The sequence below is a fragment of the Schistocerca serialis genome, chromosome 7 (genome assembly GCF_023864345.2).
Source record: "Schistocerca serialis cubense isolate TAMUIC-IGC-003099 chromosome 7, iqSchSeri2.2, whole genome shotgun sequence".
Classification (NCBI taxonomy): domain Eukaryota; kingdom Metazoa; phylum Arthropoda; class Insecta; order Orthoptera; family Acrididae; genus Schistocerca; species Schistocerca serialis.
The window spans coordinates 298,285,912-298,311,949 of NC_064644.1; the positions used below are offsets into that span (position 1 = coordinate 298,285,912).

The 26,038-nt window shown below is 41.5% G+C and overlaps 2 protein-coding genes across 4 annotated transcripts in view; both read left to right on the forward strand.

Annotated features, from left to right (window-relative positions):
- Positions 1-26,038, forward strand: part of LOC126412521 (vascular endothelial growth factor receptor kdr-like) — an 864,770-nt gene that overhangs the window by 46,599 nt on the left and 792,133 nt on the right. The gene's annotated exons all lie outside the window — the stretch shown is intronic.
- Positions 19,488-26,038, forward strand: part of LOC126412522 (vascular endothelial growth factor receptor 3-like) — a 224,798-nt gene continuing 218,247 nt past the window's right edge. For all 3 annotated transcript variants that reach the window (XR_007575302.1, XM_050082159.1, XM_050082160.1), the window contains exon 1: positions 19,488-19,621. Coding sequence is in view for 2 of the 3 variants with exons in the window: in XM_050082159.1 (XP_049938116.1) it covers positions 19,570-19,621 (52 nt within the window). In the remaining variant the exon portion in view is untranslated. The remainder of the gene's footprint in view (positions 19,622-26,038) is intronic.

Below are 26,038 nucleotides of genomic sequence, written 5' to 3' on the forward strand. Positions count from 1 at the left end.
CAGCAGCAAGTGCCACTTGAACATATAACTTCCACTGTTTGAATGGCTACTGCATGTAGGAGCATGATACGTAAAGTCCCATATAAAGAAAGTAGCGATAACCTGTTATGTGTGGAATGCCGACAACTGAGCGCTGCCTCTGGTAAACTGAAGTCATGTAGTACCAGGCAGCCATTTTGAACCCAAGTATTACGTGAAAGTAAGTGGATAATTAACATAATTAGCGGTTACCGTAGTATACAGTGATGTATGAAATACACATACTCATTTTGTCTTAAATTAAGAGCCTAAGAAAACTTGTCAACTTTTCAGCAGTGAGGAATGCCTCAGTGTTGAGCAGTACATAGCAGTTTGAGGATAGAGGGCGTGTTGTGTTGAACTGGGGACCTAGAAACGATGGAGAGGCTTCGTCCCATCGTAGCCTCAGTGATCCACAATTTCACAGCAGTCCATCCACCCCACATCCGCCCCACACCGAACCCAGGGTATCGTGCGGTACGGCCACCAGTGGACCCCCCTCCCCCCCCCCCCCTCACCCCTCTGGGAGCATCTCATACCAGATGAGTGTAGCACCAAAAGTTTGTGTGGTTGGATAATGATGTTGTACGCGTACATGGAGACAAGTGTTTGCACAGCAATCGCTGACATTATGTAACCGAGGCGGAATAAGGGGAACCAGCTCGCATTCGCCGAGGCAGATGGAAAACCTCCTTAAAATCCACCCACAGGCTATCCGGCACACCGGACCTCGACGCAAATCCGGCGGATTCGTGCCGGGGACGGGCACGCCGTCCCACTCGGGAAGCAGCGCATTAGACCGCGCTGCTAGCCGGCCGGGCATGTCAGAGGGTAGTATCAGGTTTTTCCGAATCCCGCAAGGCGAAAAGATTGTGAATAAACGTAAAATATGGCTGCATGGAATTGAAAGGAAATGTGCATTTTCATACGAATCTGCTAGACTATTTGCAATATATAAACATTTCCCTTCTTGTGGATTACTTAACAATGATCTTATATATTTCATTACACACTAACTGTGTGGTGTTAATACTTACAGCGTAGTTGGTACCGTGCTGGGCTACACGTGCAAGGTTCGGAAGATCGATGCTGTTTCATACTATTTTTTTCGTCTTTTTCCTTCTAGTTCATTTTGCTGATGTCTTCTTAAGTTTGATATATTTGTAATACAGTTATGTTAAAGCTTTAAATTCCATATCGTATTAAATTTTAATTTATTAGCTTCATTTTACACCTGATCAATTTGAGACCATGGTAAGGATGGGGTTAAAAAAACTGTATTTCATGCCTGATCTACGACTAACGCTTATAGTGAAGAATCTGTCAAACCAATTGACAATTTGAAAGCGCATTATGCTTCCCAGACAAGTCACTGAAGACAATAATTTGCCGCTTCCTACTGTCTCCACTGAGCCTGTTGTAAAGCTGTATGATTTTGACAAAGACAAAACACTGAACATTGCTTGGAACCTGCTAAAAAGTGTAGCAAGACCAGGGAATTACAATAAAATTGAAAGCTGTACCTGTTTAAGTACTTTTGAATCATAGTGTTTCAACAGCAGTTACGTGTACCGTCTAAGAACAAGTATTTCAAGGTTCTACTGTGTCAGCTGCATATTTCAGACATAATTTTCCCGTAGGAGGTACAGAAAAATTGCAGTATACAAAGCTGTTAAAAGACAGACATAATGATACTCTATAGTTCCCCACGAGTGTTATTACGCTGTTTGAGAATTTAGAAATTTGGAAGACAGTTACCTGGGAAACAGTAGTAGTTCTGGCACACCACTTAACGACCAGAATTAACTTCTGAGTGAAGAAGCTTTCCATTGTATTCTATTGCGCAGGCTTTCACAAGATTCCCTGCAAAAACTTTTCAGCAGGGCTCGAGAATATCATCAAAATCCAGAATCCTTCCGTTTTAACCAAATTCTGCTGTCCATTGCTGTGTCACAGTATTATCGTCCAAGTCACCATGGGAATTATCAAACAGAAATGCTGAGCTCCTCATTGACTACCTAAAGCGCGGTGTACTTGTGATAAGCAATAACGATGCAGTCTTGTCTGGAAGTGCAAATTTAGACATAAGCGAAATAGAAGACATTTCACAAGAGGAAGAACAGTTTCTGAATTTTCTAGCTGGGAGAACGGTAAAGAGTTAGGCAGAAATACATGTTATGTGATGTGTACCGTGTACTACTTTCAGCAAGTGAACGGGCTGTGTAAGAAAGAGGTCAGAGAGCAACCGAACTCAGAATTAAAAGATCGACGACAGCGTATAATGTGTATCGGAAGCAGCATTAAACATTTGCTATTCAGATGACAGAAAAAGTTTTCCATGTCAATGAAAAACAAGTTATAGAATCGAAGTTGATTCAAATACTGAAGGGAAATGCATGTAAAACAGCCAAGAAACTCCCTCGTAGTAAACAGTCTTGTCACACAGTTACAGAGAAAAGTGTAGGTACGTATATTTTTGACAAGAGAGATTACATTCTTTTGAGGAACCATTACCACGCAGAGATGGACGCCACTGCAAAACGTGGCAGTAGAACGCACAAACGGCGACAAGCAAATGTTAGTGGAGATTCGTGCGTCTGTGAAAAGATCTATTCGCGAAGCATACAACTACCACCGTCACACCTCAGCAACTGATATGGCAGAGAACCCGAGAAAATTCTGGTCATATGTAAAATCACTAAGGGGTCTAAGGCTTCCATTCACTTCCTTCTTGACCAGTGTGGTGTGGCAGTTGAAAATAACTAAACGAAAACCGAAGTTTTAAATTTCGCGTTCAAGAAATTGCTCACACAGAAGACTCGTACGCGTCATTGACCATCGGAAAGACTCCTGTATGGATGGCATTGTAATGAGCGTCCCTGATGTAGAGAAACAACTGAAAGATTTGAAAGCAAATAAGTCAGCAGGTCCGAATCAAATCCCATTTCGATTTTACAAACAGTGCTGTACGGCACTGGCGCCTTACCTAGCTTGTATTTACAGGGAATCTCTCGCCCAGCACTAAGTTCCAAGCAACTGGAAAACAGCGCAGATGACTCCTGTATACATAAGAAGGGTAAAAGAATGAACCCACAAAATTATAGACCAATATCCGTAACTTTGGTTTACAGCAGAATCCTTGAACATATTCTCAGTTCGAATATAATAAATATTCTTGAGGCGGAGAAGCATATGCCCACGAATCAGCATTGTTTCATAAAGCATCAGCCGGCCGGTGTGGCCGAGCGGTTCTAGGCGCTTCAGTCTGGAACCGCGCGACCGCTACGGTCGCAGGTTCGAATCCTGCCTCGGGCATGGATATGTGTGATGTCCTCAGGTTAGTTAGGTTTAAGTAGTTCTAAGTTCTAGGGGACTGATGACCTCAGATGTTAATTCCCATAGTGCTCAGAGCCATTTGAACCATAAAGTATCGCCCGTGCGAAACTCAGCTTGCCCTTTTCTCACGATATACTGCGAACTACGGATGAAGGGTAACAGGCGGATTCCATATTTCTAGATTTCCGGAAAAGATTTGACACGATGCTGTATTGCAGCCTGTTAACAAAGGCACGAGTGTATGCAATAAGTTCACACATATGTGAGTGGCTCGAAGACTTCTTAAGTAACAGAACCCAGTATTTTGTCCTCGACAGCAAGTGTTCATCAGAGACAAAGATATCGTCAGGAGTGTCCCAGAGAAGTGTGATAGGACTGCTGCTGTTCTCTGTATACGTAAATGGTTTGGCTGATGGGGTGGGCAGCGCCTACAGTTGTTTGTTGATGATGCTGCGGTGTACGGTAAGGTGTCGAAGTTGAGTGACTGTAGGAGGGTACAAGATGACTTACACAAAATATCTAATTGGCATGATTGGTGGCAACTAGCTCTAAAAGGTGTCGTTTAAATATCTGGGAGTAACGTTGCAAAGCGATATGAAATGGAGCGACCGTGTGAGGACTGCGTGGGGAAGGCAGATGGTCGACTGTGGTTTATTTTGAGAATCTTAGGGAAGTGTTGTTCACCTGTAAAGGAGACCGCATATAGGACGCTGGTACGAACTATATTTGAATGCTGCTAGAGTGTTTGGGATCCGTACCAGGTCGGATTGAAGGATGACATCAAAGCAGTTCAAAGGCAGACTGTTAGATTGTTACTGATAGGTTCGAACAACACGCAGGTGTTACGGAGACGCTTTGGGAACTCAAATGGGAATCCCCGGAGGGAAGACGGCGTTCTTTTTGAGGAACGCTATTGAGAAAATTTAGAGAACTGGCATTTGAAGCTGACAGCCGAACGATTCGATTGTTGCCAACATAAACTGCGCTTAAGGACAACGAAGATAAGAGGAATTAGAGCTCATACCGAGGCATATACAGGGTGTTACAAAAAGGTGCGCCCAAACTTTCAGGAAACATTCCTCACACACAAATAAAGAAAAGATGTTCTGTGGACATGTGTCCGGAAACGCTTAATTTCCATGTTAGAGCTCATTTTAGTTTCGTCAGTATGTACTGTACTTCCTCGGTTCACCGCCAGTTGGCCCAATTGAAGGAAGGTAATGTTGACTTCGGTGGTTGTGTTGGCATGCGACTCATTGCTCTACAGTACTAGCATCAAGTTCATCAGTACGTAGCATCAACAGGTTAGTGTTCATCACGAACGTGGTTTTGCAGTCAGTGCAATGTTTACAAATGCGGAGTTGGCAGATGCCCATTTCATGCATGGATTAGCACGGGGCAATAGCCGTGGGGCGGTACGTTTGTATCGAGACAGATTTCCAGAACGAAGGTGTCCCGACAGGAAGACGTTCGAAGCAGTTGATTGGCGTCTTAAGGAGCACAGAACATTCCAGCCTGTGACTCGCGACTGGGAAAGACCTAGAACGACGAGGACACCTGCAATGGACGAGGCAATTCTTCGTGCAGTTGACGATAACCCTAATGTCAGCGTCAGAGAAGTTGCTGCTGTACAAGGTAACGTTGGCCACGTCACTGTATGGAGAGAGCTACGGGAGAACCAGCTGTTTCCGTACCATGTACAGCGTGTGCAGGCACTATCAGCAGCTGATTGGCCTCCACGGGTACACTTCTGCGAATGGTTCATCCAACAATGTGTCAATCCTCATTTCAGTGCAAATGTTCTCTTTACGGATGAGGCTTCATTCCAACGTGATCAAATAGTAAATTTTCACAATCAACATGTGTGGGCTGACGAGAATCCGCACGCAATTGTGCAATCACGTCACCAACACAGATTTTCTGTGAACGTTTGGGCAGGCATTGTTGGTGATGCCTTGATTGGGCCCCATGTTCTTCCACCTGCGCTCAATGGAGCACGTTATCATGACTTCATACGGGATGATCTACCTGTGCTGCTAGAACATGTGCCTTTACAAGTACGACACAACATGTGGTTCATGCACGATGGAGCTCCTGCACATTTCAGTCGAAGTGTTCGTACGCTTCTCAACAACAGATTCGGTGACCGATGGATTGGTAGAGGCGGACCAATTCCATGGCCTCCACGCTCTCCTGGCCTCAACCCTCTTGACTTTCATTTATGGGGGCATTTGAAAGCTCTTGTCTACGTAACCCCGGTACCAAATGTAGAGACTCTTCGTGCTGGTATTGTGGACGGCTGTGATCCAATACGCCATTCTCCAGGGCTGCATCAGCGCATTAGGGATTCCATGCGACGGAAAGTGGATGATGTATCCTAGCTAACGGAGGACATTTTGAACATTTCCTGTAACAAAGTGTTTGAAGTCACGCTGGTACGTTCTGTTGCTGTGTGTTTCCATTCTATGATTAATTTGATTTGAAGAGAAGTAATAAAATGAGCTATAACATGGAAAGTAAGCGTTTCCGGACACATGTCCACATAACGTATTTTCTTTCTTTGAGTGTGAGGAATGTTTCCTGAAAGTTTGGCCGTACCTTTTTGTAACACCCTGTAGATAGTCGTTTTTCCCTCACTCTATTTACGAGGGAAACAGGAAAGTAAGTGACTAGTAGTGGTACAGGGTACCCTCCGCCACGCACTATACTGTGGCTTGCGGAATAAATATGTAGATGTAAACGTAAAAATGTAGGGATGAGAAATGCAGTAAGGTTATTTTAAGAGACCGTCACCAGGCAGATAATTCATTTCCTGTATTTTTTCGTTAGTTACGTTATGTAAACGTAAAGAGAGCTATAATCTTGAAAACTGAGAGAAACATTAAAGACGTTAACAAGTAAACAGAAGTATGCATTTGTGTTTCAGTATGGTCTGCAATTCCCAAATATTTCCCTCAAACAAACTGAATGGGCATCATGTATAGTACAGGGTGATTCAAAAAGAATACCATAACTTTAAAAATGTGTATTTAATGAAAGAAACATAATATAACCTTCTGTTATACATCATTACAAAGAGTATTTAAAAAGGTTTTTTTCACTCAAAAACAAGATCAGAGATGTTCAATATGGCCCCCTCCAGACACTCGAGCAATATCAACCCGATACTCCAACTCGTTCCACACTCTCTGTAGCATATCAGGCGTAACAGTTTGGATAGCTGCTGTTATTTCTCGTTTCAAATCATCAATGGTGGCTGGGAGAGGTGGCCGAAACACCATATCCTTAACATACCCCCATAAGAAAAAATGCTTGCTGGATGCGTGCTACATTTTCATCACTCGTTCTCGGCCGTCCAGAACTTTTCCCTTTGCACAAACACCCATTCTCTGTAAACTGTTTATACCAACGTTTAATACACCACCTATCAGGAGGTTTAACACCATACTTCGTTCGAAATGCACGCTGAACAACTTCTGCCGTACTCAATAACACAAAAAGCTTTCTGTTGAGCGGTCGCCATCTTAGCATCAACTGACGCTGACGCCTAGTCAACAGCGCCTCAAGCGAACAAATGTACAACTAAATGAAACTTTATAACTCCCTTAATTCGCCGACAGATAGTGCTTAGCTCTGCCTTTTGTCGTTGCAGAGTTTTAAATTCCTAAAGTTGTGGTATTCTTTTTGAATCACCCTGTATTATTACATCAAGGACATACAGTATGCTGTACTACGAAAGTCATTTTATTCACTTTGTATTTCCAGTAGAAAACAGGAAACAAAAACTGTAGCTCGTTGTTTACTTTAAAGCACTAAGGTATCACATGCAAATATAGTCCAGTTTACTAACTCGTAAACGAGAAATTAATAGCTCTGTCCATAGTGCTGCTATAGGTCCTTGGGTCCAAAATGGGTGGCTGCCTCCGAGATGGCAATACTTTCTTTATTCAGGACTTTAATAAAGGCTGAATGCAGAGACATCTGTCGGTGCCTTCAGTATTCCAGGATTCACAACTTGTCTCTCTCGAACTGCTTCTCATTACCAGTAGTCTACAGGGTGCAGCGATTAAATCCGGACAAGTGAAACTTTTTTAAAAAGCAAATTTATTAAAACAAAATACAAATGAAAATGACAATCCTTGTACGAGGGTTGAATGAAAAGTAATGCCACCACCCTCGTTAATTGGGTTTGGATGGGAATATTTTAATAAATCAAACGGTGGAACAATCTCTAGAATGTGATCTTTAATTACCAATATCCACTTTTCCACATAATAACCAGCCAATTGGATACATTTCTGCAAACGATGAACAAGTTTTCTGAAGCCGTCACGGAAGAAGTCGACATACTGTTTCCCCAATCACAGTCTCACAGTTCTCTCAGCGTCTTTATCAGATGCGTAATGATATCCCCGCAGATCGTCTTTCATTATCGGGAACAGATGGAAGTCAGACGGTGCTAAATCTGGACTGTATGGAGGATGCTGTATGGTGATGAGATTCAGTCTCTGGAATCCTGCTGTGGTGGCAATTTGTGTATGGATTGCCAAGCAAAGCAATAATGTGACCCACACGTTCTGTTGAAATACCGATTATGCTTGCAATTTCTCTATGAGTGACACGACGATCGTCCTGAATCAATCTGTCAACATTTTGCTTGTGAAACTCAGTGGTTGCTGTCACAGGACGTCCAACTCTTTGTTTGTCACGCAGGTCAGATGTTCCCGCCTCAACATCTTTAAACTTACTCGCCCAACGACGCACAGTACTCACATCAACACAATCACATTAACTGCTTTCATTCTCTGAAGTTTAAAACTCAATCAAGCCCAGCAGGCCAAACTGTTTATAAGTATCCATGTGTAACATTGATAGTTCGTATCGACTACGAAACTTAATGTCTGTGAACTCTAAGTGCTCTGTCGAGCCTCCATCTTACTTTACTTTAGTCAGTTCTTTGTTATACTTCATTCTGTACGGATGCAATGTCAAGTGTAAATATATATGAGCTACGACATATATGGGAATTAAGTTTTCTATATCCTGATTACCGATCCCATTGGGTTGTGATGTCATCTGACTGTTCTAAGATTATGGCATGTCGTTGAGCTTCCCTACCTCACACATACTCTAAGAGTACAGATTGGCACCAGCATCTGTTATGGTGCCTGTAGTGAGGAATAGTTGGCACTGTTTGCTTTATGTAGTACTAAGCTCCATAACTTGTCTAATTTTAGTCACTCATCTCATTTATTAAAGTTGTTTTTATGGTTTGGAATTTCTATGACCTCTCTGCATATTCTAGCATAGTAATCACTGGTTCTTGATAAAACTATAATATTGGATCAATGAATCCAGCGATTCATTGCTCTCAGTACATGATTTTCTGGTAATAGTGTAGGAACCATGTCCATAAATCTGAATAAATTCTTAAGCAATGAGTGGCTTGGGTAATGGTAGTTTACATTTAAATTAGCTAGAATGCAAAATTTTTATTCATATCTATGCTGGAATGGGTACAATTCTAAATAATAGGGAAAATGAATAAGGTATGATGGTAATGACAAGTATTTTGTAACAAAAATGGTTAGGCCTAAAAGCAGTCTAAGAGAAAATAAAGAGTTCTCTAAACACTACATCAAAATATTCATTATCTCAGCAACAAGTGCATATTATTACAGCTCACACAAGCTGAGGAGAATGCACATGTTGTCATTCTCACAGGACATGTTCAGTCTCAAACCTTAAAAAAATGTTAAAATAAACAGTTATGCTCTGGCAATAATTTCAACCAAACAGAACAGGGAAGTTGGAAAACTGCATTGTAATTTTGAAGACAATCTTCAGTTCACAAAACTCAATTTCATCACAGAACCTAGTGTTGAAATTACACCTAAAATATCAACAATAAAGCTAGTTGCAAATAAAGTGCTCCTGATTGTTGTGGCATTGATAGGTCACATCGACCACGTAAAGCATGGTCTTTGAACTCTAACTGCTCTGACAAGCTGCCATGTTAATGTTCCAGTCAGCCTTTGTACCTTGTAAAGTGTACACGTGAATCTTTCTTTGTGCTGAAATACATATATGTATAAACATTTATGGGAACAGTTGAACCTATGCTAGAGGCCTTCAGGGCTCTAAAGACAGTGTTGGCTCACGCCGTCGTTCTCACTCATCCTGATCCGTCTGCAAAGTTGTTCATCACTACGGATGCCAGTGAAATCGCGGTCGGGGCAGTATTACAGCAACACAAAGGCGACACGGTTTCACCCCTTCATATAGAACTTCTGGCGGTCTATGAAGCCGTCAAACACTTTCACACTGACATCGAGGGCCATTCTCTCTTCATCCTTACTGACCACAAACCACTGGCGGATGCCTTCTGCAACCTTCCCGAGAACCCACCCCCTCGGCGTTTCTGCCACTTCGACCTGGTCTCTCAATTTACTACGGATGTACGCTACATCAAAGCCATGGAAAACATCCCCGCTGATTTCTTTTCGTGGATCAATACTGTCTCATGCATCATCGATTTATCCGACCTCGCCGCTCTCCAGGCCTCTAACGAGGAATCTCAAGCTCTCCTCATGGATCCCCAGACATTGCTTGTGTTTACCAAAGTTACCAAGTTCCCCAGCATTTTGGACGAAGTGTAGTGCGACTCTCCTACTGGCACTCTGTGGCTGTTGCTCCCTCCCATGTTGGGCCGACAAGCCTTTGACGCCTTGCATAACCTTGCCCACCCTGGCATTCCTGACCCCCCCCCCCCCCCTTTGGCAAGTCTGACATTCGGAAAGGATGTTTTCATCATGTACCTATCAACCTTATTGGGCCTCTGCCACCATCAGAGGGCCACAGATATATTCTCTCCACAATCAACTGCATGTCTCATTGGGTGGAAGCTGTTCCTTTACCCAAACTCACAGCAGAAACCATGGCCAAGGGATTCATCTCATCGTGGATCGCTAGGTTCGGTTGCCCGTCCACCATCACCACTGACCAGGGTCAACAGTTCGAGTCTGCACTTTTCACGATTCTATGGAAGCTTTGCGGTATTAAAAAAATTCATACAACAGCCTACCACCCACAAAGCAACGGTTTAGTGGAACGATGGCATCACACCCTTAAAACAGCACTCAGGGCCGGCACTTCTTTGAGTGTTACTCGGTCTCCGTTCGACCTATAAACCTGACTCACAGGGAACCATCTCTGAATTCGTTTTCAGCAAGAACCCGGTTCTACCTGAGGAACTTATCCTGCCATAAGCACCTGAGGATTTCCCCACTTCCCCAGACTTTATTAGTAGAATGCGCACCCACTTTAGACACGCACGGCTACACCCGCCTGTCAGTCATACCCTGCCAGACACTTACATGCCAACCGCACTCAACACATGCTCCCACATTATGCTCAGGGATGATTCAGAACCCCTGCAGCCCTCATATCTCGGCCCCTTTTAAGTACTCCGGAGGGGCAAGACAACGTTCAACATTATGGTTAAAGACAGCCCGCAGACCGTTTCGCTACACAGGCTCAAGCCTGCTTTCATGGACTCCGACACCCCTCTGCCATCCCAGTCGGACCATCCAGACGAATTTTCCATTGCTGAGCCCGATAATGTGTTAGCTCATCCCATGGTAGGGTCTTCTCCTTCCGATGATTTGTCACCACAGTTTGCGGGTTTCTCAAGCATGTCGTCATCAACTCCATGTGCAGGTTTTGATCATATTTCATCTTCTGGAGAGACTTGCTCCCTGACTTTCAACTTGTGCTGCAATATACCATCTAACCATGATGACGATGTGTTGCTTTCGATGACCCTGTGCTTGTGCTCTTTACAGACACTGTAGACTCGACACTCAATGAGGAACTAGATGTCAAGATAGTGCATGGCCTGTCCCTCCCCCGAGAGTGCAATCCATCAGGAGTTTGTGCGTTCATCTCCTCGGATGGCTCAATCTGCATTAGGGGCAGGCATGCACGCATGCCTCACCCCTCCCCACACCTCTACTCCCAGGCCGGCCGACGCGTCATCCATCCCCGCTGGCTGTCTGTTTACAATGTGGGCCTGCAGCCCGCCACCACGCCTTTGCACGCCGCCCTCACTGAGATGGAGCTTCCAGTCGTGTGCCTGTCACCTCGTCGCCCTACTCACTCCAACGCCAACATCCACATGACCTCCCCTCAGGCCTCACAGGCCGTACTCCATACTGCGCGGGGGGGGGAGGGGGGGGGCTGTGTGGCATTGATAGGTCACATTGACCACGTAAAGCATGGTCTTTGAACTCTAACAGCTCTGACAAGCTGCCATGTTAATATTCCAGTCAGCCTTTGTACCTTGTACAGTGGTACACATCTATCTTTCTTTGTGCTGAAATATATGTATGTATAAGCATTTATGGGGACAGTTTGTTGTGTATACAGTTATCTGTATTCCTGTTTCCCATACGGTAATAGGTCTGCACAGATCACCTAGCAGTACAGTTAATCGTATTGTAATGGTACAGACTAGTACGCTATTCGATCCTTATATTTAATATAAATCCTGATATATAGTTCACAGGAACTTTTTGAGGTTCATAGTTTTGATGTTTTACCAGTTTGCAATTGTAATATTCTAAATATATACCATCAGATATTAAAATTATTATTCTTTGTATAAAAAATTGATTTTGGAAAGTTCTAGAAAGCACTGTAACAACTTTAAATTAACTTTAAGATATTTACACAGTTTTATGAAACATTTGACTGAATTAATCTGTGAAACTTATGTAAAAGATTCACTGTGTAATTAAAATGTGAATTCACTTTATTCTGTACTAATTGTTTATGAAATGTATTTCTCTAACTTTTTATCAAAAAGTGTATTGCTAACAGAATTCTGCATCTGTAAGAATAGTAACCCCACTTTACAGTAACAATTCCTGTATTCAAACTGTCGAAAATTCATAATTGTTAATTGTGATTCTAATTACGCACTCATCTAACCAGTACTATGTAATATGGTGATTGTTGTCTCTTACTTATATAACATCCGTAAATACAACTACAGAGTTGTGGTGCTCAGTTAAAATGTCATAAAATAATGTATTAACAATGTATGCCGGGTGTCAGCCCCTCCTACACTTCAAATCTAAAATTACTATGGGCCTATGCAGTAATCAGGGTGGTAGGCAGCTAAAACCTTGGAATTGGGGCTGTACTTATTTTGCACCCCAAGTGACTTTAGCAAATGCTGCACTTAGATCCCAAACGGCTTTATTGCTCATGGACAGTTGGAAAAAATGCATTCTGGAGATGGACGAGCAAGAGTGTGGTATGCTAGTGGATTTGGAGCAGTGAGGAACTTACATGTCTGATGCACCATGAGGCACTTCCACTGGATGGTAAGTGGCAGTTCCCCAGCCTCAGCAAGAGACTGGGCATGGGGCTGGTCCAATAAGCACCTATCATCAGCCTAATCCCCTCATGCTGGATCGCATCAATGATCTTCAGATAACATGGATTTACTGATCCATACTCCATAATCTAGCTGTGATTACATGAAAACCAGTGGATCTGTGGATAAGGCACTTTAAGATGTCCAGTGTCTTCTGGATCCTGGCTCTCAGGTACCTGAAGTGTGGTAACCATGACAGTTTGGAGAGAATAATGAGTCTTTAAAATGTAGAATGGCATCTCTCGTATAAAAGACATGTAAATTAAAAGCATGACAAGAATGATTAAAATAAACACACACACATGTTTATCTCAAAAGATACAAACATTGTTCACTATACATGCTGAATGAAAGTTCTGCAAAGCAGTGTTCAAATTCAAGTCCGTAATCAACAGAATACGGGTCCCACTAATGAGCGCCTAGAACCGCTCAGCCACCCTGGCCGGCAGCAGTAGGTCAAGCATCTCTGTATCTTCATGGCTGCCAGATGAGGATACAATATTTCTCCTCTTTTTAACCAGTACTTAGGGACAGAAATGCCATGGACGGCACTTTTCCCTGTGCCAAATAAGTGCTGGAGATGCTGATAATCCAGCCAATGGCTCTGCCATCAAGAGATACAGGGATGGTGACAAATACCTTGTTTAAGAACAGCAAGATTTTCTGGGCAGTCAGCCCTGTGGCCCACCTCCACGAGTTCAGCAGGCACGTTGAGAGATATAGGTCATAGTGCAGTCTGTGATGTGGCTCAGTCTCCGCAGGCTTGCCTCCTGTGGCTTGTTATGAAACTGGACTAGTGTGAAGGTGGAGATTGTGCCACTGTATAAATCGAAGCAAGGGCGATTTTTTGTCTCGGGCATGTGTGAGATAATCTGATATGGCACTGTTAGAGGGTGTGGTGGTGACCTGTTGAACAGCCACAAATGGTTACATTGGTAAACAAACTTTTTCTGGCCTCATCACTTTAAATAATTGGCACCCCTATAGCCTATAACCCTGCCTGGGGTCCACCCCAAGGTACAACCAAACGGGTGAACCCAAATGTGGAAGACTAAGTACCTGACCTCATATTAAAAGTGTGTGCTCCCAATATAGTAAAGCCATTATCAACCATATACAACCAATCATTAAAAACTGGCATTTTTCCAGATGCTCTCAAAATAGCTAAAGTCTCACCATTACTAAAGAAAGGTTCCCCTGATTCAGTATCCAATTATAGACCGTTATCCATATTAAGCATCTTTTCAAAAATCCTGGAAAAACTTTTTTATGACAGGCTTATAAATTTCATAAAAAACCACGCACTAATCAGCATTCAACAACATGGTTTTAGTAAATCTTTATCCACCCAGACAGCAATTTTTGAACTGTTGGACCACATACTGAAATCAATTGACCAACATAATATAGCTGCAGATATCTTCTTAGATCTCTCTAAAGCCTTTGACGTACTAGATCATAAAATACTGCTTGCTAAATTGGAAAGAAGAGGAATAAGAGGTGTGGCTCACAACTGGCTATGCTCTTACCTACAAAACCGCAGACAGAAGGTATCACTTCAATACGATATTAATGTACAGAATAAAATAAATAACACAGTTTTCCTCTCGGACGAAAGAACAATAAGATATGATGTTCCCCAGGGTTCTGTTCTAGGGCCATTACTTTTCTTCATTTACATAGATGATCTTGTTGAACGTATGAGCCCACAAAAAACTATCCTGTTTGCTGATGATACAAACATAGTGTTGACTGGATCTAGCCCTGAATCCCCTCAGACAATATCAGATAACTCTATGAAAAAACTGTCTGAGTGGTTTAACAAAAATTGCCTAATTGTTAATAGTGGGAAAACTGTATGTATCAACTTCCATCTAATTCCCACATCCAGTCAAAAAACTATCCAAGTAAAGTTAAATAATGATAAAATTGAAAATGTAAATGCAACAAAATTTTTGGGTCTATGGGTCCAACAAAATTTAAAATGGGACACACATATAAACAACTTATCAAAGAAACTCTCATCATTGTGCTATGGACTACGAATACTAAAATCTACTACAAGTAAATCCACACTAATGCAAGCATACCATGCGCAGTTCCACTCGTTGCTCCGCTATGGAATCATCTTTTGGGGAAATTCAACTCACAGCACAAATATATTTAAACTACAAAAAAGAGCACTGAGGATAATCTGTGGCCTCAAAAAGCTGGAATCCTGTAAATGTCAATTTATAAAACTTAATGTTCTAAGCATCCCATCTCTATTCATTCAAGAAACAATCCTATTCACCAGGGAATACCTCTCAAGAACAGGCAAATTAATCCAAAACAATGATATACACGCTCATTATACCAGAGGGCAATCTAATATCCATTAAATTTTTTCAAGGACATCATCGTACCAAAAATATATAACTCATCTGGGTGTCGTTTTACACAATAAAATTCCAGAACAAATAAAAACTGCTCCAGATCCAATATTTAAAAATAAACTAAAGGAATTTCTGACAAAGCACTGTTTCTATTCAGTACAAGAATTCCTGGAAATGAAAAATTATAAAGTTCCTTTGTAAAATACTGTGATTAAAGCAAAACATTCTGTAGGCAAAATAATAACCTTATTTCTACTATACACAACTATGTTTCAGTTTCACTTCCCAAAACCTTTCAACTCGCTTTTTGAATGTACAAGTACACATTCTATTGGTATTAAAACTTAATTGTCTGTGAAATCTCAATGTAAATTTCATGTTTAATGTAGTTTTTAAATGACATTGTCCTTCTGTTGTGTTTCCAGTTGACATTTTCACTATTCTGTAATCTCAGTGATTATTTGCATAAATTTAAAGTAGCACTACATTGCCTACATGTTTCTTAGTTCCCCATGTAAATTGTTTGTATTCTCTGTATGTGAAGTTACTATATTCATCAATGAACAATTTTGTGTACATTTTTTAAAATGATATTTGTTAAGAAAAATGACTTGTCCTATATCATGTGTACTTTGTACAATATGTGATCCACAGGATAAATAAATAAATACAAATACTGCATAGTAATACAGCGTTGACTGTGGCCTGTGGCCACTCTGGATTGCAGATTCAGCACCTGTGTAGCAGTTCTACTAATGAGCCATACCACTTCTGAGTTTAATGCTGGGTCGGAAGGAACAGTGGTTAAGTGGTATGGACAACATCCAAGGCTGATTTTTTAAACTCAGATGCCACAAACTGAAGTCCATTGTCTGAAACAATTGTGTGGTTTGATCCCTCTATTGTAAATGTGTTTTTGAAGGCCCAAGTCATTGCAAGGGTAGTTGTTGAGGACATCTTGGCTACAAAAGGAGAAGTTGGAGAGAGCATCCACCACCAACAGCCACAATGCACCTTCGGAGGTTCTGGCCTAATCAACGTTCACCCTCTCCCAAGGGTGCTCAGGTTCTGGTCATGGGGAAAATGCTGTGAAATAGCTGCCTGATTCTGGACACAAGCATGACAAGAGCAGACCATTATTTCAATTTTTGTATTTACATCTGTCCATTATTTATGAACAGCTCTGGTAATTTTTTTCTTATGTATGTGAATAGTGGGCAAGAAGATTGTATTTTAAACTACTAGATCATGCTCTTCAGGCATAATGCAAAATACCCACAGCTAATATCACTCAAGCGCTTCAGTAGTCTAAAGTAAACAATAACAACAAATGTTAGCAAGTTATGGCTTTAAATGAGAAACACATTATTATCTTTTCCTGACAACTCTCAATTATATCTGGCAAAATTTTCTAAAGTATCAACATACTGATTTTTTATAAATCAAATGAGGGATATTAGTACTGACAATTTATCAGAGGTAAAATATTGATATACCCAACATTTTGGATTATCAATACATCAAAAATTATTGTTACTTGAACAAAGCTGTTCATTTTGAAAACTGAATCAGTTATTATTTCAGTTTGTTGTATGAGAGGCCTGTCATTTTTTATTCACAAATGTAATACAATAGCTCAGTGAAAAGCATGTCAACATGTTGATCATTTATAGGATTGTCTTCTGCATTACTTATTGCTTATATTCATTTTTACAAAAGGTGATTTGAAGTCAACTCTGTGTGCAATATCTCCACCCCCAAAAACACATTTTAAAAATAGATGTATGTAACTTCTTCTATGAAGTACAAGAAGTTATTAACCAGATGTGATTTGAGTTTGCATTTGAAATTAACTTTGTCATCCATTACACTCTTCACATGACTGGCTGCAAGAGACACTCACTAAACTTTTTGTAGATCTTTCCTATGGATTATGCGAAACAGTAATGCTGAAAATATAATAATTTGTAGTGTCAAGTGTTCCATATTCCTTGGAAGGGCAGACAGTAATGACATCCACAATTTAGTAAACCTGCATGCACAAGTATAACATATAGCAAACAGAAACATGGTTGTGTCTGTGCACCACTTGAAGTACTGGTATCATACACATCAGTTTACCAGTTAGTTAGATACATGTTCCATGGATCATTTTGCACAACATATCATCACGATGTGGATCGGGTCATTTTACATTCACATTGCAAATTAACTTGCACAAATGATTACAATTTGAACAGTTCTAAGATGTTGTTGTTTTTACTTTTATTTATTTATTTTACAGAAATAAAAAGTTATACAGGTGTAAGTTAGAAATTACTATGCACCACCTTTTACACTTTAAACTAATGGAAATTCTTCTACTGAATAGAAGGAGTTGTCAAGGAGAAACTATTTCAGTTTGTTCTCAAGTTTTACTTTGCTGCCTAGCAGACATTTTATGTCACTGGATAAGTGATCAAAAATTTTTGTTGCTGCATTGTGCATCCTTTTTGTGCTAAAGACAACCTTTATGTAGAGTAATGAGTCACGTTTCTTTCTGGTATTGTAATTATGTATAGCATTATTCCTTTTGAATCATAGAGGATTATTTACAACAAAGTTCATGATGGAGTAAGTATACTATGAAGCAGTAATCAGAATGACCAACTCCTTACCCAGAGTCTACACTATGATTACTCCTGCAACATCTTTTTGCACAATGAAAACTTTCTTTCTTGCCACAGAACATCATTCCATATGACATTATTGATTGAAACTGTGCAAAATATCTCAACTCATTTCTCTCTTTCCAAAATTTGCAATGATTCGAAGTACAAATACAGCTGAACTAAGTTGTTTTAGGACTTGTAAAACTAGCTTTTTCCAGTTTAAATTCTCATCAGTGTGGATACCTAAGAATTTTGAAGTTTTCACCCTATTTATTATTTCCGCATCATGAGTTACACTTGCCACTGGTCTAGTACCCCTAGAGTGCTGAACTTAATGTCATTTTAAAATTGAGGGTGAGACCACTGGTAGAAAACCAGTCAATGACGCTTTTAAGAACTTTGTTTGCCATTCCTTCTGTTTCTGTTTACACACTTGGATTGATTAAATTACTAGCGTCAAAAAAACGAATTCTGCTTCTTATATGTCAGACGGAAGATCGTTTACATATATGAGGAACAATAGTGGACCTAAGATCGAATCTTAGGAAACCCCGTACGTGTTTCTCCCAGTGGGGATTATGTAGAAATAATTCAAAAGCCAAGATCGCTTAAACACTGTTTACTGGATAACCGGTTTCGACACACTAAAAGTGCCATCATCGGATCTGAATGTAGATTAACATTTACAAACCGTTTGGATAATGTTAATCTACATTCAGATCCGATGATGGCACCTTTAGTGTGTTGAAACCGGTTATCCAGTAAACAGTGTTTAAGCGATCTTGGCTTTTGAATTATTTCTACAACAGAGTGATTGCCCCACTACACACTATGTGTTCACTGCAAAAAGAGAATTATGTCACTGGGCTATATTGGTTGAACTACTAAGTACATTTCTCTGCATTCTTTTCGTTAGGTACGACATTATCCATTGGTTGGCTATACCATCAATCCCATAAAACTTCAATTTATCAGCGAAACCAGACAGTTAAGGGGCTTACATAGGTCGCAAAAAATACTAACCGGCGCTATTTCATTGTGTAATTCTCGTAAAATCTGACGAGTTATGTCCAAAGATAATTGTACCTATTTTTTACCAAACATCAGCATCAATGGTTCGCCTGTCTGTTTGCTTTTAGAACAGCAAAAACATCATCACAACCGTGGAGGTATATACTAATATCTCTACGATCAAAATATACTTAAGTTCAAATCCTCCGCTTTATTCTTTGGGCCTGCAGTGTTCGATGTTATTCTCGATCGATGTCTGACGATGGTAGTTTCTACAAGCATGCAGTTGAATAACTACTAAAAGAAATTACATTTTATTCATTGTTAAGCGATGAACATCCCCATAACATTTCCAATATATGTCAATTTTTGGACGTTTAGGGAAGTGAAAGAAAAGTATTACTCCAATCTGAAGACGAATACATGGCGTGTTTCTATACTTAAGACAGCGAGAAAGCTCCTTGTTACGTCATATCTACAAATTGTCCAACTGTTCTGAGATTATTTAAATACACTACTTCCACAGTCTAACATAATAGACTGTGTTTCTTCTTAATTATTCAGAAACGTATAATCGCATTGGCTGTGGAAGTCGTACGAACTCAGTAACACGGGTGGTATCGCTTCCCGTTTGAACTCTTTGGCACAAAGTGGTGGGGACATACGAAAGTCCGAAAGCGACGTACACTGCGCGGAGAAAATTTGACACGAGTGGACGCGGTGATATGTGCGTGCAATGGCCCTGTCAAAGTGTTTGTTTACATTGGTGCTGCTAGCTACAGTCACAGGTACTGTCAATGTTGTCGTGAGTAATAAACATTTTTGCGAACGCAGAGTAAGACAAATGTGCTGCAAAGTGGACTAACAAACTAGTTTATTCTGAAAGGCGTAGTTTCAATCGCCGTAGTGCAGTTTTATTTTATATGTGTGTTTTACAGCATTTCATTCTCTTGATGGTTTTTAAAGCATCGGCACACCTTTCCACCAGGATTTTCGTTAATGTCAATGGTGCAACAGAGGTGTTCTTTTTATAGTAGAAGGAATTTTTTCTGTCAAACTATTTTAGCTACTTTAAGATGAACGAAATCATTTACCAGATTCCGAAGTATCTCTTCTGCAATACGTACATTCCCTGCTTTCCTCCTTTGGCTCCTACAGTGATTTTCCTTAAACTACTTGTCTCCGTTATGATCGTTTATGCTTCATTTTATAAGGGTTTGAGTTAAACGTATACATCATTCTTTTGCTTGATTATTTGTATCTCCTGTCATGAAGACTTGCCTGTTGTGAGGGATCAAACTACTCATTTGTCAGCGGACTAAGACGACAGATTTAATGTAACACAACTTGTGGATGTGTTCAGAAATAGCGCCTGTGTAGACTGTAGGGTGTGAAACCACATGCTGTTCATGTCTCCATGAAGTGAATACTTAGAAGTAGTAAATAAAAGGCGTGTGAAGACTTATTAGGGACAGGACTCCCATGTTTTCTCCAGTGATTCAGTCCTGGAGGTAAGATTAGATGGGCATCATATACGATTGCTATTTTCCTCATCGTAAAAACAAGAGACCATGAGAAACAGCATTCGCTTCCGTAACGTTTATGAAAAGCGGCACAGAGTCTGGCGCGAAAAATCCATCATGGCTAATTTGCTACGGTTTTTAATTTGATTTTATAAGTGCCTACTTATTCCTTCATGTTCTGTTGCTGCGTTTCATAATGTGCTTGTCTTCGGCGTCAAGTGATACCACTTCCTGCGCCTTATCTAGACTCTGTTCTAACTGCCGGGAACAGCTGTGCCAAGAGCTTCGTTTCTCATCTAGCTCCTTGTAGAGCTCTGATTTTTTTTTCTTTTTTGACGAGCATATTTATTTCAGCGCCGGTGTTTTCTTGTTGCTCAACCACCATTCCCGAACAGTCACCTATTTCCCTAGTATGCCGTTATTGTTGGAGATACGAGAGCTCCGTGGAATGGGCTTTTGTCTAGGTAGTTCCGAAATTGAAAATAGTGGCATTGCAGATGAAATACAGCCTGAAAGCAAATTTAATTTTGGATGTAATCTCTTAAACGAAATCGCGTAGCCCCTACCTAGAGAAATCCTTCACACAGTAAGATTTTTTCGTCCAGAGTAGTTATCACGTTTTATGAATATATTATACTGAGGAATCTACAAACTTGCAGTTGTAGGAAATAAGATTTTTTACTTTGTAATGGGTTCTCCGAAGACGAAAGCTGAGCGGATATGGATCGGATTGTGCCGCTTTTCTTAAACGGAGCGCTTGTTTGTGATAATTAAAACCTAACATTCCTAACAACTTTAAACATGTATCAGCTAAGAATAACGCTAACTTATCTTCTAAACGTATTTCGTAACTGTTCGCCTTTTGCAGAAAGAAGGGGTGTGCTGTTTGTAGCACCGTAGTTATGCATCAGAAATTTTGCTTATAAACTGGTAATAGAGGGGTGGAAAATTAGCATTATTTGCTGTTGCAGTCGCTATATTACACTATAACTGAATGAGCAAGAAGCGTTTCGGCAATAGGGTACATTGTTGTACCAATTGTTTATAGTAGTAAGCCACTTCCGAGCAACATCAACTGTGCGGGAAATATTTGTTGCACGAACGTTCTCTAAGTTATAAATATGCCACAAACTGTTCAGTTTTAACGTAGATGACATGTGCTAACTCGTTACGCCCAAGTATGTAAAATTAACAGGAAAAAAGAAAAAATGAGGGAGCGACGTGGGTAGCTTTCGATGACACACACCACTAGCCTCGCTTTCCTTCCGCGTATGAACCAAGTAACCCGGCGTGGTGGAATATGGGTTCCGTGGGATACTACACAAAGTGTGGCGATAGTAGCTGGAGCGGAAATATAAGGATGATAAGATTGTCTTCGACACAGAGGAAGTCCAAATATAACAACATAGACTGTGTACAATCATCAGCGACTTTTATTGACTCGGGGGTTAATATTTAGAGGAAACAAAAACCTGATAAAATTCAGTGCGCCACTGCGTTTTGTTCAGAACAGACCAGGTAGATTACCCCTCTACTATATTGGTATTTGGCCAGCGCCGAAAATAATCAAATCTTCGGTATCTCTTCCGTTAATCGAAGCTAGGGTTCCAGAAGTACGAACGATATTAATCAGTTGAGCGCGAGATTTTTGAGCGGCCTTTTTCGTGGCCGAATTTTACTCCCTATAGTTCACCCATTGAGCTTAAGTGGCATGTTTTCTTCCTCCCCCCTCCCCACACAATTCTTGACATGGATACTCATGGTATAGACACGAAGTGCTTTGTTGAAGTATGTATCACTCTAGTCCTCGTCTCTAACGGGAACATACTTTTTGTGGCATCCAGCTAAAAGAACCATATGCTAACTGGAAACAGTGATATACCAGTAATACTTCCGGAATTATGCTCATCTGCAGGCGGTCCTTCTGTAAGTCTGCGCTATCACATTGGCTTTCAACTTACCTTTACATCGTACTGAGAAATGGAACGCACAAACGTATCAACAAAATTTCGAAAACATACTTCTGATCCTTGTCTTCAGGAGAGTAATTTTAATATTTATTTATTTACTTACTTTGTGATAAGATGTGTATTCAGAAAGCATGGTGCCAGTGACTGCATCTGTATTAAACTTGATGTTTCTGTAGGAAGAATGTCATTTTGAACCATGTTACATACAAACAACAGTTCCTGGTAGAGCGCAGCAACGTACTAGAAAATCATTTCTTATACAACAGTATTCGAGCATTATCGTTGAATATAAGGCGTTAGCACGGAGCTACGCCTATATTATGAACCACGTTAATGTGTAGGTAAGAGAGACAGCGACTGTTGTGTGCGGGATGTTCCAGCACAAGCGCGTCATTCCATTCGGCAAGAGGTTCTCCGGTAAATCCCCAGTGCGCAGCTAGGAAGCTGGCGAAGCACCGCACATTGCGTGACAGTGTTCACGTTACTTTTCCTTTACGTTCACTGGTATACAAGTAAACGTACGCTGACCCAGCTAGTACGGCGCAGTCCTGTCTAAGGTGGGATTCCCTTGGCATCATAGCTTTGAACTGACTTACCTAAACAGTTGCAAGAGGACCTACAGTGTAAACTGACATTTTTCACATTAAAAGTCACTGCCAAAGTTAAAAGAAACGCCGTGACAGAAAAGTCGTACCAATCGATGATTGAACGATAGAGCTTTGGATCCCTAGTTTGACGCACACACAGCCACCGAGGCATGCTGATGCACATAGGACGCTTGAGTGAGACAAGACAGTCAATGGCTCCTTTATGGACAACTTCTGGCAAGTGCCTACGGAACAAAGTTTGTTCCCAGGCGTACACGCCTCCGTTCCATGCCAATGGACGGCCAAGAATGTAGTTCTTCAGAGTTCCAAAATTACGGAAATCGCATGGGAGAGAGATCGGGACACTGTGGAGGACGTGTAAGGGCTTCCCAGCGAAACTTCTGCAGCTTACTCGAAACAACCTAGGCAACATGTGAGCGTGCCCACATCTTCCATACATTCCCGATCTCTCCTCATGCAATTCAGATATTTTTGGAGCCCTGAAGAAAGCCTTTCGTGGCCGCCGGTTTGCTTCGGACGAAGAATCGCACGCCTGGGTACAATCCTTGTTTCACAGGCTACGACAAACATTCGTCCCTGAAGGCACTGACCGCCTTGTCTCACAGGGGGATAACAGTAATGGCGATTGCTTTTGAAACAAAAGTTTACCCACTTTTTTTCCATCCGTCTCGTTCTTTCGACTGTCCCTTATAAATTCATATTTATTTTCAATCAAACTGATTTTAGACTCTTGAAATGAAATCGGCCCCTGCTTTTTAACTGACTGAGGTGGTATGAAAAAAGTGATGGATCCAAGCTGTTTGTGGCGCCTTAAAGCCCGTTTAATGACGAGTGATAAGAACGCCGTGCCAGGCGGCCAATATCGTGACGTCAGCTATGATTGAGTCCGCAGTGATGATGCCATCGCTGTAACTAGTCACATCGCGAAGATAGTGGCTTTCCTCTTCCGTTTCAGAGTTATTGCTTGTTCATTGACATACACTACTGGCCGTTAAATTTGCTACACCAAGAAGAAATGCAGATGATAAACGGGTATTCATGGGACAAATATATTATACTAGAACTGACATGTGATTACATTTTCACGCAATTTGGGTGCATAGATCCTGAGAAATCAGTACCCAGAACAACCACCTCTGGCCGTAAATACGGCCTTGATACGCCTGGACATTGAGTCAGAGCTTGGATGGCCTGTACAGGTACAGCTGCCCATGCAGCTTCTACACGATACCACAGTTCATAAAGAGTAGTGACTGGCGTATGGTGACGAGCCAGTTGCTCGGCCACCACTGACCAGACGTTTTCAATTGTTGAGAGATCTGGAGAATGTGCTGGCCAGGGCAGCAGTCGAACATTTTCTGTATCCAGAAAGGCCCGTACAGGACCTGCAACATGCAGTCGTGCATTATCCTGCTGAAATGTAGGGTTTCGCAGGGATAGAAACACATCTGAAATGTAACGTCCACTGTTCACAGTGCCGTCAATGCGAACAAGAGGTGAGAGAGACGTGTTACCAATGGCACCCCAAACCATCACGCCGGGTGATACACCAGTATGGCGATGATGAATGCACGCTTCCAATGTGCGTTCACCGCGATGTCGCCAAACACGGATGCGACCATCATGATGCTGTAAACAGAACCTGGATTCATCCGAAAAAATGACGTTTTGCCATTCGTGCACCCAGGTTCGTCGTTGAGTACACCATCGGAGGCGCTCCTGTCTGTGATGCAGCGTTAAGGGTAACCGCAGCCATGGTCTCCGAGCTGATAGTCCATGCTGCTGCAAACGTCGTCGAACTGTTCGTGCAGATGGTTGTTGTCTTGCAAATGTCCCCATCTACTGACTCAGGGATCGAGACGTGGCTGCACGATCCGTTACAGCCATGCGGATAAGATGCCTGTCATCTCGACTGCTAGTGATACGAAGCCGTTGGGATCCAGCACGGCGTTCCGTATCACCCTACTGAAACCACCGATTCCATATTCTGCTAACAGTCATTGGATCTCGACCAATGCGAGCAGCAGTGTCGCGATACGACAAACCGCAATCGCGATAGGCTACAATCCCACCTTTATCAAAGTCGGAAACGTGATGGTACGCATTTCTCCTCCTTACACGAGGCATCACAACAAAGTTTCATCAAGCATCGCCGGTCAACTGGTGTTTGTGTATGAGAAATCGGTTGGAAAGTTTCCTCATGTCAGCACGTTGTAGGTGTCGCCACCGGCGCCAACCTTGTGTGAATGCTCTGAAAAGCTTATTTGCATATCACAGCATCTTATTCCTGTCGGTTAAATTTCGCATCTGTCGGACATCATCTTCGTGGTGTAGCAATTTTAATGCCAAGTAGTGTAGTTCCTGCGCTGAGTCGGCCAAATATTGTCAAGGCGTGTATAATTCTACAGAAAGTAGCAATTTTCCTTACCTCGGCACGCTGGCTATTAGAGATAGAGACAAGTTGTCTGATGGTAATATCAGAAGCATTAGGGAACTCCGGCCCCAAAACAAGGAATCAGCGACGAGCGCGCGGAAGTTTGTCCATTGAGCTGTGCGTACAGACTCGCGACAGTCATTGGCAACATACCAAGATTTTGCGAGTGGGTGCGGTGATTTTCTTCGACGATGTCAACTTTTTGCGATTTCTGAGGCAGGGAGACAAAACATTTTCCGTTAAAAGCGGGAAAAAGTGTTCAAAATTTTTCTTTTTCACCGCCATCATAGTGTACGCTTGTACAATGAGTTGATTCATGTGCACTGTACACTACCAAAATTTAAAGCATATCACCTCACATTCCATATGTTTGTGCTAATAATAAATATGTAAAACAGTCGTGTTCGTCTTTTTTGAGTAGGCTAATCTCAAACTTACATACGAATTTGCAGGTAACTAGAATTTTGCTAGGGGTACCGCGAACGAAAAGAAGTTAACGAAAGAAATGTTACAATACGCTCTGGAAAAAGGTCTCAGTGATAGCTATGGATTACGTTGGAGCTACGCGGGAAAAGCTGGTGGTGCTGGTGTAAGGAAGTCGCAGTTCCAAGAAAAATGCCGCCAGACATGCAAAATATCAGTGCTTGGTGCAAGGATTCGCAGTAAATGC